The sequence below is a fragment of the Hevea brasiliensis genome, chromosome 15 (assembly GCF_030052815.1).
Source record: "Hevea brasiliensis isolate MT/VB/25A 57/8 chromosome 15, ASM3005281v1, whole genome shotgun sequence".
In the NCBI taxonomy this organism is placed as follows: domain Eukaryota; kingdom Viridiplantae; phylum Streptophyta; class Magnoliopsida; order Malpighiales; family Euphorbiaceae; genus Hevea; species Hevea brasiliensis.
Window position 1 is genome coordinate 57,995,762 of NC_079507.1, and position 12,948 is coordinate 58,008,709.

The 12,948-nt window shown below is 36.0% G+C and overlaps 1 protein-coding gene across 1 annotated transcript; it reads left to right on the forward strand.

Moving 5' to 3' along the window:
* The first annotated feature begins 908 nt into the window (after window positions 1-908).
* On the forward strand, window positions 909-2,431 carry LOC110658891 (loganic acid O-methyltransferase). Its single transcript, XM_021816662.2, has 3 exons — window positions 909-1,032; window positions 1,179-1,844; window positions 1,932-2,431. The coding sequence occupies exons 1-3, from the start codon at window positions 943-945 to the stop codon at window positions 2,268-2,270; spliced, it is 1,095 nt and encodes a 364-aa protein (XP_021672354.2). The 5' UTR covers window positions 909-942; the 3' UTR covers window positions 2,271-2,431.
* Window positions 2,432-12,948: the final 10,517 nt, after the last annotated feature.

Below are 12,948 nucleotides of genomic sequence, written 5' to 3' on the forward strand. Positions count from 1 at the left end.
TTAATCATAAAAACAATAAAATAACAAAACAATTTTTTTCAAACTACTTTTTTCAACGGCATCTAAAATAATATTTTTATTCAGAAAAGCAGTTTTGGCCCTTCAAATATAATGCCAAATAGGCACTTAATCCTCTACCTTACGAGTTAGACACTCATTCATTGGACTACTATTTCAATGATTTAAAAGTAGAATATTTTATTTTCTCTAAATAAAGATTATTTAATTTTATTTAAAATTATGATAAATTCCATTTATTTTTTTTAAATTAATAATTTATTAGATTGAAGTATGAGTTGGGCCATACAGTAAATATAAGTAGAGTGCAGTTATAGTTTCAACTCATATGAAAATACACTTATCAAAATTAGATTAAATTTTTATATTTAAATTTGTATACTTTACTTTGATTATTTATGCATATGTTTTAATATAAATATTTAATCTAACAATTGTTAAACTCATTTTTATATGAGTTCGAATTTATATTAGATGGACTTGTATTAGTAAAAATTTTGAAAGAGAGAGATTAGAGATGACATAATTGCATATGTGTTGCAAAGAATTCATGCAGACTTCGAAAAATATGTCAGTATCACAAGCAAAATAATTATTACATGCAATAATTTTGATAGAATAACCATAGGTCGCAAATATAGGACATTTATTACTGCATCACAATTCGAGTTAATGAAATATATCTGAAAATATATTTAAAATCAAGTTACTATCACAATACCACATTATTGTTATGTTGGTTTAGATTAGAATTTCCTTGGTAAGTTTTGATCGTAGCAAAAGAAAATTTACGATTTTGAAAAGTATCAAGTAAAAGGCTGCTCTTTCTTCACAAGAACAGCTTATAAATAGGACTGCAGGTTTCTTACTTCTCACCACAGGTGCACAACGTTGCTTTCACTGTGTGTGTGTGTAAGAGACAGGATGAGCCACAGCAGAGACACAATGGTGAAATCATGCCCAATGAATGGTGGAGATGACGAGTATAGCTACACCAAAAACTCCATGTTTCAGGTAACTAATTAATATATAGTAATTAACTTGTGTAAAATGATTTTATTGGCTTAATATATCATGTAGTAGACTAAATCTACCTAAGAGTTTCCCTTTATAATATAATCTGGCAATGAAGTTACATGAAATATTTGATCTGTGAGCAGAAAGAAACCATAAGTGCTGCAAAGGAGATTATTGATAAGGAAATTGCTCAGAAGCTTGACGTAAAAAATCACCTTTTTGCTTCAAGTTCAAGCTCATTTCGCATAGCGGATTTGGGATGTTCAGTTGGACCAAATACCTTTATTGCTATGGAAAATGTGATTGAAGCTGTCAAACACAAGTATCAATCCCAAGGTCTCACTTCCCAAATCCCAGAATTTCAAGTGTTCTTTAATGATCAAGACTCGAATGATTTCAACACTCTCTTCAGGTCTCTGCCTCCCAAAAGGCCATACTTTGCTGCTGGGGTGCCAGGGTCTTTCCATTACCAGTTGTTCCCCACGTCCTCTCTCCATTTCATACATGCTTCCCATGCATTACATTGGCTCTCTCAGGTGCCAAATGAGGTGGTAGATGAGAACTCTCCTGCTTGGAACAGGGGCAAAATTTTCTACCTTAGTGCACCAGAAGAAGTGGGCAAAGCTTACGCTGCTCAGTTTGCAAAAGACGTAGGGATGTTTTTAGATGCTAGAGCAACAGAGCTTGTGTCTGGTGGCATGCTGGTGCTAATTATAGGATCCTTCCGAAATGAGATTTCTCCTTCTCACACGCTAGCTTCTGTGTTGTTCGATCTTTTGGAGTCTACCCTGCTGGACATGGCAAAAGAGGCAAGTCTTAACTAAGAACTATATATTAATTAAATGCAATTTTTATTCTGAAACAGAATCTTATGATGTAATTAAACTTAACAACAGGGATTAATAAGCAAAGCTCGGGTGGACTCCTTCAATTTGCCTATGTATCTTGCTACTCCTAACGAGATGACAGAGATCATAGAAAAAAATGGGCGCTTCAAAATTGAGAGGGCTGAGTTTTTTAACCCAGAATCTGCTATTAAAGTCTTTTGCAGTGGGCAGGCATGCACCATGCACTTTAGAGCTGGTTTTGAAGGAATACTCAGCAAGCACTTTGGAAGTGAGATTATAGATGAATTGTTCCATCGACATTCCAAGAAAACTGAAGAATTCTCCTCCCGACTGCAGTCTAGCTCCGATGAAGGAACTCAACTATTTCTTGCTCTCAAGCGGAAATGATTCCTGCACTTCTAAGCTTACATATTTATTAGCTCTTTTGATTGCTGGCTTGCAACCTAGTTTTCCTGTGCCCTACGCTAGTTTTACAAAATAAAATAAGTGGATGCGCAACATTGTAGTCTATTGGCGTGAGATCAATAATTATATTTCTGCTTCAAGAATCAAGATTTAATCTATATTGAACATATTGCATTCCATATATATATTCAAATAATATTTTTTTTAAAAGTAATTAGTTTATGTCTATCATCTTTGGTGCCACTAAAAGCATCAACAGAGGTTCAATAACTAAATTCCCTCAATTTTTAAGCACCCATTTCCATGAACCACCTCTGTCATCTCATCTGGACAAAGCGACATGCAGCTTGAATGAGCTTCGTTTATGAATCCCCATGTGTTAATTCCATTGCATCCTGTTTGAAATACTTCGTGTGCAAAAATTCACTTTTGAATCGATTTTGCAATAAAATTAATGTGTTCAGAATAAATTTAAAAATTTAAAAATAATAGAAATTATTTTGAATTCTATTATTTAAAATAGTTAAAAGTTAAAATGAATATGTTCATAATTATATTTTGTTTTAATTATAAAGAAATAAATATAATTTAAGTGGAATGGTATGCCGCTACTAAAATATATTATGCGAATATTGTATCATTAAAATGGAATTTTCTAGAAGAAAATTGAATTGTCTGAGCTTAGAAATTATTAACAAAATGGTCCAAGTAAGGATAGATGGACTGAAGGTGCACTATAGGTAGAATCGCCCAAATTTGTCAAAGTAAGATAGTTACAGGTTGATATTTTCTGATAACCCTGTTAAAACAAAATCACTTACCCCTGATTTATAAATATATAAATTTTATTTATTTTATATGTGAATTTTATTTTATATATATATATATATATATATATATATATTTAAATTTATAATAAATTAAATTTAAATAAAAATTTTAAATAAATTTTATATTTACGTAATTGATGATGACCTATCGAAATCTTCTACTGACAGCAAACATGCTATCAGTCGCAAATTTGTAATTGATATACACTTATTAATAGTATGTTTAGTGTTGAGCTAATATATATATATATACACACACACATGTGATTTTAGGATTACACAGACTCGATTACTCAACTGGATTACACAGCTGGGTTAAATATGTTCTAGAAAAAAAAAAAGAATTTTCCAAGTAAGGTATCGACTGGATGATTTATTTAGGTAAATGCTATTTTCAAAATTAAAAAAAAAAAAAAAAAAAGCACTCGACGTGATGACAATTTTTAGAGTTTGAAAGAAATTTTTTTTTTAATATATAATTTTGTGAGAATTTAATTTAATTAAAATTTTTAATTAATTTTATAATTAGAATTAATTTTTTTAATTTAAAAAATTAAAAAAATAAAAATTAAGTGTAATTAATAATTTATTTTAAAAAAAAAGCATAGTATTCATTTATCCAGTTTTAAATAAATTATAATTTTCAAAGACGGTATATGTGTATGACGTAATTGATGATCAAAAAATTAAGTTTGACAACAAACATGCTAGCAGTCGCAAATTTTCAATTTCTAGGATTTCATTGTCAAATTTTGATCATTATCATTTGATCATTAACTAATTAAAATAAGACTGGAAAATTCTTGATGATGAACTATCGAAATCTTCTACTGAAGCAAACATGCTATCAGTCGCAATTTTTGAATTTCTAGGATTTCAATTTTCAATGTCAAATTTTGATCATCAATAATTGTTTGGTTTAATTTTATAATAAAATTTATTTGATTTACTAAATAAATTTTTTGCAAATAATTTTTTTATTTAATATAAATAAAATAAAATAAAATAAAATAATATATAAAAAAAATAATTTTATTACTTGAAATATATATGATTTTAAATTAAAAATTTATTTATAAATTTTATTAATTTTAATAAAATTTAGTTTAATTATAATCAATATCATGAAATTGATTATTAAGAATTATAGATAAATTTTCATTTAAGTAAAATATTAAAATTTTAAATTTATAAATAAATTCTACAAAATTTTATGAAATTTATTTATATTAAGCATTATCTAAATAATAAAAAAATGTATTATTTCACATATTGAAAATTGATGAAATTGAAAATTAACTTTAAATTAAGACTAAAATTAATTTTAAGAATTGAGACAATTAAAATTTAAGAGATAAAGTATTGAGTTATATCTGATTTCACTGAATTTAATTATAAATTTTAGGGTTTAGGGTATAAATTTTAGTTATCTTGTTTAATAATTCAGATTTAACTACTAATCAAAATAATAATTTAAACCCACAAATTTATTTTTCATAATAAAGTAAATTTTAATTATTTTTTAAGTTTAATGATTATTTTTAAAATTCTACGAGCCAAACATTCTGCTTTGGCTTTAGTTTTTTAATCCTGTGTTGCTCGCTAAACAGATTTACAGTCTTTTCTCCCAGTACAAATTATAAATCTAATCATTTGAGCATCAAATATGAAACTCAAAGCCACTAATTTCAAAAAACAAGCAAATGCATTAATAGAGAAAATTAAAACAAAATATTGCAATTTAAAATAAAATGAGTTATATGAGATATCCTAATATGAAAATTTAATTAGTTCTTCATAATCCCAAAATCAAGTACAAGTTTAATTGAAATAATATCCAAAATTATCCTTAGAATGAGTTCTAAAAATTAAATTTGAAGTACACAAGAGAAAGAAATAAAAACTCTGAACGAATTGTAGGGCAGGTGATTCCTCTCTTCAAATCTTCCAGATCTTCAAAACCCTCCTTAGCTTGATCTTCCCAATTTCAACGGTGTTCTTTGAGAATTTTCAGCAGCCAAAATTCCTTCAACAGATGAAAATATGAGCTTTTCTGTAATAACCCTAATTTTTAAATTTATTATTTTTGAGTAAATATGGATGTTTTAATTTTATTTAAATTTTAGGAAATTATTTAAAATTTTTCGAATTTTCGAAATCGGATTTGATTTCCCAAAAATATAAAACTTTGATGATTTTTAAAAATTAATTTAAAGAACACGTGGTAAAACTAAAAATATATTTGGAGTCTATAAATTTTTCTGAGTTTTCTAGAATATTTTCGGAATTTTTAGGCCTCGTTTTCGGTCTCAAGGCAGAGTAATAAATTCAAAATTTTATATCCTGAATCAAACCGGCCGACTTGAACCGGACCGGATCGGACCGGCCGAATCGGGCCGGCTCCTTTTTCTTCTTCTTCTCCTCTCCCGCGCGCGTTCTCCTTCCTCTCTCTCTCTCTCCCATTTTCTCTCTCCTCCCACCTTCCCTAGTCGGCCAGCCGCCTCCCCTGCCACCCCAGTCTGCCGGCGCGCCTCCCCAGCCACCTCCCCTCGCAGGCCGCCGCCTGGAACGCAGGAAAAAGGCGTCCGAAGCGACGCGATACGCAAGCGCGCCGCTTCGTCTTCTCGGCCAAAATCCGGCCGATCCGGCCACCAATCGGATGGGGTCTTGTGTCTAAATCCATCTACTCGTCTAGAGCTCTCCATAAACACCAAGAACACCGAAATCCATTGAGCAGTTTGTCCAATTTTTGTCCTGAAAATTTTAGCCCATTTTGACTTTTGGGCTAGATTTCTCGCAAACCGTGAACCCCACGAGAAAACCGAGAGCACCAGAGCGCTCCACTCGTCGAGAGCTTCGCGGCGATATAAATTTCAAAATTTTTCGACACCGTTTTTCAGTGGGTCCCACGAAAATTCGTAGTGTTTTTTCGAGCATTAAATGAGCTTAGAAAATTCTGTAAATTTATGTACTAACCCCCGTGTTGTGGGCTTCGTGTAGGTATTTTCAATTCGCGGAAATTCGACAGTTGTCCGGGTCTGTGAATTTCCGGTCAGACAGACCGATTACCGAAAAAGTCACCGAATTGAATCGAGGTTTTGGCTACCCCACCATTGTCAGACGTCCCGAGCGCGTCCCCGAAGTCGGAATCAGCATAAGTAAACCCGAACTTTACTTTTTCGTAATTTTCTAATGCTTAAATGGGATTAAAAATCCGTAAAATATTCGTGGTAGCTCAGAAAATTATGATTCCTTTTGCAATAGCCTAGTAATATTGCTAAGGACCATGGGGCAAAGTTTTAGAATTTTTAGAGCTTATTTGGGCAGTTTTTGTAAAAATAATCAATTATAAGGACTAAATTGAAATTTTACATATTGTAATGAATGACTGATTTGATGGGCCCAGGAGGGGCTGTGTGATGTGATTGAGTTGTGGATATATGGGTTGTGAATATAGAAGTATGTTTTGAGCCCTTTTGCAAGTTGGGTAGGTCCTAGGTATAGGGGAGACTCTGCCGGATTTTCGGCACGACTTAGGACGTATTTGATCTTTTCTTGATTTGTATTGAGTCAATTGTATTAAATAATTGTAATGAAATTGTCAGGTGAGCCAGGACAGCCTTCTTCCTCCGCCCAGCTGCTACAGTGACCGCTGTCAAGTCTGTGAGTAAAATATTAATTTTAATTGTAATTTCGATATTATTATATGTTCAAGCATGCCCATGCATCACTTATATGTATATGTCTATGTAGTTAAACTTTAGGCACGTTTTATGTTGCATTCACAACTGTTAAAGTGCCATGGATGTTGTTGTGGTAATTTGGAGCCGTGTGCGTGCGTTGGCGTGTGTGTGATGTGGTGTGGACTATGGATAGGACGGGTAGACACGGCTTGAGATCTTCGCTGGGACCCGGTCCTTCGGGGTAGACACGGCTTGAGTTCTTCGCTGGGACCCCGATTTGGTTATTAAGTGGAAGTCCGAGCTGAGTTCTTCGCTGGCACAGGTTGGATTTAAGAGAGCTGTATAGGGGATCAGCTCCCATATATTATGATTGATATTATTGGGTGTGTGAATGCTCTAAATTACATTTTTGCTGTTATGATGTGAAATTTCTGCTGATGTTGCATTTCACTCTACAGGGTGCATTAGTTTTAGATAGTTATAGAGATTATGGTTAAAATTGATATTTTACTCTCTGAGTCGAACCCTCACTCCTGTCAATATTTTTCTAGGCGACAGGAGGATATTTTTGAGGTTAACCTACTTTTCTCCTTCGCAGGTCGTCTATTCATGTTTGTGTAATTCTATAAACTTCGAGAATTTTCGCATGTGTTAGAAGTATTTAATTGATTTGGGTCTGTAATATAAATTGTTATTTTGGACCTGTAAAATTATTATCACATGCATGTTTGATGGACTGGATGAGGGAGCTGAGCTCCCATTTATTTTTATGATGATATGAGTATGTGGAGGGTGAGCTGAGCTCCCTAATTGATTATTTATTGTGTTTACAGGTCGGGTGAGTAAAAAACTCCCTGTTGAAAGATCCATTTTATGGCCAGACTCTGTCCGGTTGATTTCTTGAAATTAGGCCCAAATGGGCCTTAGAGTTGGGTTAATGAATAGTTAGGCTTACTACGGGCCTCAGGGGCTTTAGGCTAGCCCAGGTCCTAGTGCAGGTCCGGCCCATGGGTTGGGTCGTGACAAATGTAGTATCAGAGCTTAGGCTCCAAATTCTTAGGGAATGTTTGTCTAAAATGTTGAGAAGAGTCTAATAGGAGTCACATGCGGAAAATAGAGTCCACATTCATCTTGCATTGTCATCTTTGCTTCTAGTTTCTACTTCATAACATTATGTATAAATATGAGTCTATAGAGCTGTGTAACATGTTGTTTTGAATTTTGTGGGCTAATGCTGCTGAATTTCAGGAAAATGCATAGAAACAGGAGAGCCATCGCACTGTAACTGGATGTGCTGACGAGGTGTCGGACAAGATGAGGCGCCGCCCAGGAGGCGGTAGGAGGCTAGAGGCCTAGTCGCTCAAGTAGAGAAGCGCCAACGATTCAGAATCAGTCTTTTATGGCATAGGGTCCCATGGACCCCATGGCAGCTACTCTAGCTGGGTTGCAGAGAACCATCGACATGATGGCGCAGTATATGGTCCACCCTCCACAGCAGCAGCAGTCCACCGCACCAAGAGGGGAACCTTACAAACAGATCATCAATTTTAAGAAGTTGGTGCCTCGTACTTAAGATGTGTCAGACGATGCATATCGGTTTTTGGATTCCTGTAGACAGGCAGGAACAGAGTTGCAATTGACTGAAAGAAGACTTATAGAGTGTATGCAGCATGTTATGGGGCCTATGCCTAGACAATGGACGAATGACTACATATTACCTCGGATGGAGGGTTTGTCATAGACTCAGTTTGTGGAACTGTTCATCAATCGGTTTGTGCCAGAAAGTTTCAGAGATCAAAAGCAGTAGGCCTTTGAGGCCTTAAGACAGAATGGCAGGTCTGTAGATGAAAATGCTATAGAATTTTTGGAATTGAGCAGGTATGCCCCTACAGCAGTAGCTACAGAAACTATGAAGGTGAAGAGGTTCCTAAAGGGGCTTGACAGGAGGTATGCAAACCTGGCCATGATGTCGGATCAGTCTTTTGATGTGGTGGTTGATCGAGCTAGACAAATTGAGATTAGCTATGCTGTAGATGACAGTGGAAGGGCAAAGAAAAATAGAGCAGAAGGTTCTTCAGGTGTTCCCCATATGGGTACTACGGATAGTGGTGGCCAAACTAATTATAGAAGAAGAAGCAGGAATAAGAGGAGTGGTTTTAGACACAAATCTCGAGGATTCAGACCAGGGTACGGATCCAACAGTGGTCATAGTTCGGCGTACAGCAGTTCTGGGTCTGGTTCAGGATCCTCCTTGGCACCTTGTGCACAGTGTGGAAGAGGACATTCAAGACCTTGTATGATGGGTTCAGGAGTATGCTTCAGGTGTAGCCAATCAGGTCACTTTGCTAGGGAATGCCCCGTGTTCAGCGAGCCACAGATGGGGTCACAAGTTTCTGTTGCAAATGTTCCTCGTCAGTTGTATCCTGGTGCTTCCAGATAGCAGTGCGACGATCGATTCAACAGGCCAAGGACAAGGGGCGTGGATTTGGAGGCGGTCAGAGGTAGAAGTCGATCGTGGTTCTGCCACTCAGGGTAGGGGTCAAGCTCGGGTTTTCACCCTGACCCACCAAGATGCTCAGGCTTCCAATGCAGTTGTGGCAGGTATTCTTCTAGTCTGTTCCTATGAGGCTCGTGTTTTGATAGATCCGGGTGCTACGCACTCATTTGTCTCCCCTGTGTTTGCCATGAGATTGGGTAGGAACCCTACAACTTTAGAATGCCCTTTGTCTATAGCTACCCCGCTTAGTGACAACATAAATGTAGATATTATTTTTCCGGGTAGCCCAGTAGTAGTGGATGGAAAGATCCTCCCAACAGACTTGGTTCCTCTACCAGTGATAGATTTCAATGTAATTCTGGGAATGGATTGGTTGGCAACTCATTATGCCACTTTAGACTGCAGGAACAAAAAGGTGTATTTCCACATACCTGGTGTGGATGGGTTTAGCTTTGATGGTGACAGGAGCGTGGCTCCATATAATTTGGTGTCAGCAATTAGTGCTAGAAAATGTTGAGGCATGGATGTCAAGGGTATTTGGCATTGGTGAGAGATACCTCTGTAGAAGGTGTCAACATGGAAAATATTCCTGTTGTCAGAGAATTCATTGATGTCTTCCCTGAGGAGCTTCCGGGATTGCCACCAGGAAGGGAAATAGAGTTTTGCATTGATGTTGTGCCGGGTATGAACCCCATATCAATGCCGCCTTACAGGATGGCACCAGCAAAATTGCAAAAGTTAAAGGAGCAACTACAGGAGTTTTTGGACAAGGGTTTCATACGTCCGAGCACTTCACCCTGGGGTTTCATGCATCACTTATATGTATATGTCTATGTAGTTAAACTTTAGGCACGTTTTATATTGCATTCACAACTGTTAAAGTGCCATGGATGTTGTTGTGGTAATTTGGAGCCGTGTGCGTGCGTTGGCGTGTGTGTGATGTGGTGTGGACTATGGATAGGACGGGTAGACACGGCTTGAGATCTTCGCTGGGACCTGGTCCTTCGGGGTAGACACGGCTTGAGTTCTTCGCTGGGACCCCGATTTGGTTATTAAGTGGAAGTCCGAGCTGAGTTCTTCACGCACAAAGTTAGATTTAAGAAAGTCAGATAGGGATCACTCCATATATTATGATTGATATTATTGGGTGTGTGAGTGCTCCAAATTACCTTTTTGCTGTTATGATGTGAAATTTCTACTGATGTTGCATTTCACTCTACAGGGTACATTAGTTTTAGATAGTTATAGAGATTATGGTTAAAATTGATATTTTACTCTCTGAGTCGAACGCTCACTCCTGTTCAATATTTTTCCAGGCCACAGGAGGATATTTTTTAGGTTAACTTGCTTTTCTCCTTCGCAGGTCGTCTATTCATGTTTGTGTAATTCTATAAACTTCTAAAATTTCCGCATGTGTTAGAAGTATTTAATTGATTTGGATCTGTAATATAAATTGTTATTTTGGACCTGTAAAATTATTATCACATGCATGTTTGATGGACTGGATGAGGGAGCTGAGCTCCCATTTATTTTTATGATGATATGAGTATGTGAAGGGTGAGCTGAGCTCCCCAATTAATTATTTATTGTGTTTACAGGTCGGGTGAGTCAAAAACTCCCCGTTGAAAGGTCCATTTTATGGCTGAACTCTATCCGATTGATTTCTTGAAATTGGGCCCAAATGGGCCTTAGAGTTGGGTTAATGAATAGTTAGGCTTACTACGGGCCTCGGGGGCTTTAGGCTGGCCCAGGTCCTAGTGCCGGTCCGGCCCATGGGTTGGGTCGTGACATTTTCAAGGGCTAGGGTCAGCTGGTTAGAATTCCAAACCAAAAGTGGGGAAGAGAGAGAAAAAGCCTCCTTTTACCTCACGCACATCCTGGCTGTGCACCTAGCCACTTTCTCACACGGCCTCGCCGCGACATCTTCGCATGGTCCCTTGTTATTTTTCTTTCTTGCCACTGCTCTCCATTAAGTCAGGAATTGGCCCAAGCTTTGAAGGAAAAAGCCTCTACATGTGTTTCTTCCTATGCACTTCCATTTTCTTTCTTTGTTCAAACATCAATTCAAGCATGAAACTTGGCCCAGCATATGCAAAAACAAGGCTAGCTTGACACATGGAGTTTAAACATGTTGGAAGACAAATTGGAAGAAAAATATCTTATTTAATTTTTTGATGGACTTCCTATGAGATTTTCAGATTTCTATTGTACTTGAATTAAAATGAACTATAAGCAATCCCAAGATGTGAAATGGGATGGCAGAGATCCCTTCTTCCTTAGTCAGTGGTTTCGGGTTTAAGCCCTAGGTATGAAGCACTTAAGAGGGAGCGCTTTGCCCCCTTTGTGGGCTTGTCCAGCACGAATTTGAATTAAACGAGCCAGTAGGTTTCGAATACCAAGTGATTTCTAAAAAAATAATAACTATAAGCAATTATTTAGACTATATTCCAACAAATTCGATTGTTCTCAAAATGGAAACTTTTAGGCAACTTCACTTACCAAACACAGGCCAAAGATCCCAAGAATTTAAATGCCTACATGCTATATATATACACATATGTCTAATACAGTAAGTGACAGTAATTAAGAGCATCAATGTAACATGTAGAAGGGCAACTGATATAGCTATCAGAAGTAGGCATAGCTTTATCAGTGGACATGGCAGCTTTCAGTACTAACACCAACAGCTTCTTCCATTTTCAATGTATCTTCAACTTAGCGTAGCTAGCTATATCTATAAATCCACGTTGAGTTTTGTTATGATGGTTAGTTCCATTTCTATTAATTTATATGTGATGAATTCCATATATACTTTCTTCATTTTTCTTTGTAATTCTTTCCTCTTAATTTGTTGTACATTGAGAAAGAGAAATATTTAATTAAATTTTTTTTATTTAAATTCGGTCTACCATGAACTCAAAACACAATATATATAGTGGGACTCACTTATTAAATGTATGAGTTTCACATGTTTATATCTTAAGTTTACAGTAGATCAGATCTAAGTAAGAATTTCTCTCTTTAATTTAGTTTAAGTTGCTAGAGTGTTGTCTTGTGTTAAAAGTTATGGATATATATGTGTATTTTTTTTTTTTTTATAAGTGTCGCTGTAAGCCAGAAAACAGCTTCTCTGTAAAGCAGAATAAGGCTCTTGCAGGGCTGCGTACTCAATCCTGAGTGTGGGATGCTGCTGGTGTTTTTTTTTTTTTTTTTTTTTTGAAAAGTTTTTGATTTGCTGTGCTTAATTATGTTATTGACAATAAAGCTCTCAAGAAGGTGTCATTAATTTCTCTTGGTGCTAATGAGAATAAGTTAGAACTCTTAATTAATTAGCAGCCGATGGAACAAGCATCTAATTAGCTTGCTTCCAAAAATAAGAACAAAACGGCACTGTGAATCCACAGTAATTCCCAACAGGGATCGGTCCAAGCACATCTCTGCCTACTCGCTTGGTATCAAACTTGGCGGTTGCCAGCTGATTGATTACATTTATTACAACGAATTCTCATCCTCCTAATTAATTGTAGTTAACCCACTAATCATATCAGTTCAAGAATTAAATCAAATTAAAAGGGAGAGAAAAAGAAAGGTGTCAAAAAAATATATCCAAGAATAGGGACAGGAAGAATAAGTTTTTGATAATTGTATGT

What these genes read in the sequence shown, in the direction of transcription:
- LOC110658891 (XM_021816662.2), top strand. Translation starts at nt 943, where the DNA reads ATGAGCCACAGCAGAGACACAATGGTGAAATCATGCCCAATGAATGGT. An exon ending in CCAAAAACTCCATGTTTCAG is followed by an intron (nt 1,033 to 1,178) that starts GTAACTAATTAA and finishes ATCTGTGAGCAG; the next exon opens with AAAGAAACCATAAGTGCTGC. An exon ending in TGCTGGACATGGCAAAAGAG is followed by an intron (nt 1,845 to 1,931) that starts GCAAGTCTTAAC and finishes ACTTAACAACAG; the next exon opens with GGATTAATAAGCAAAGCTCG.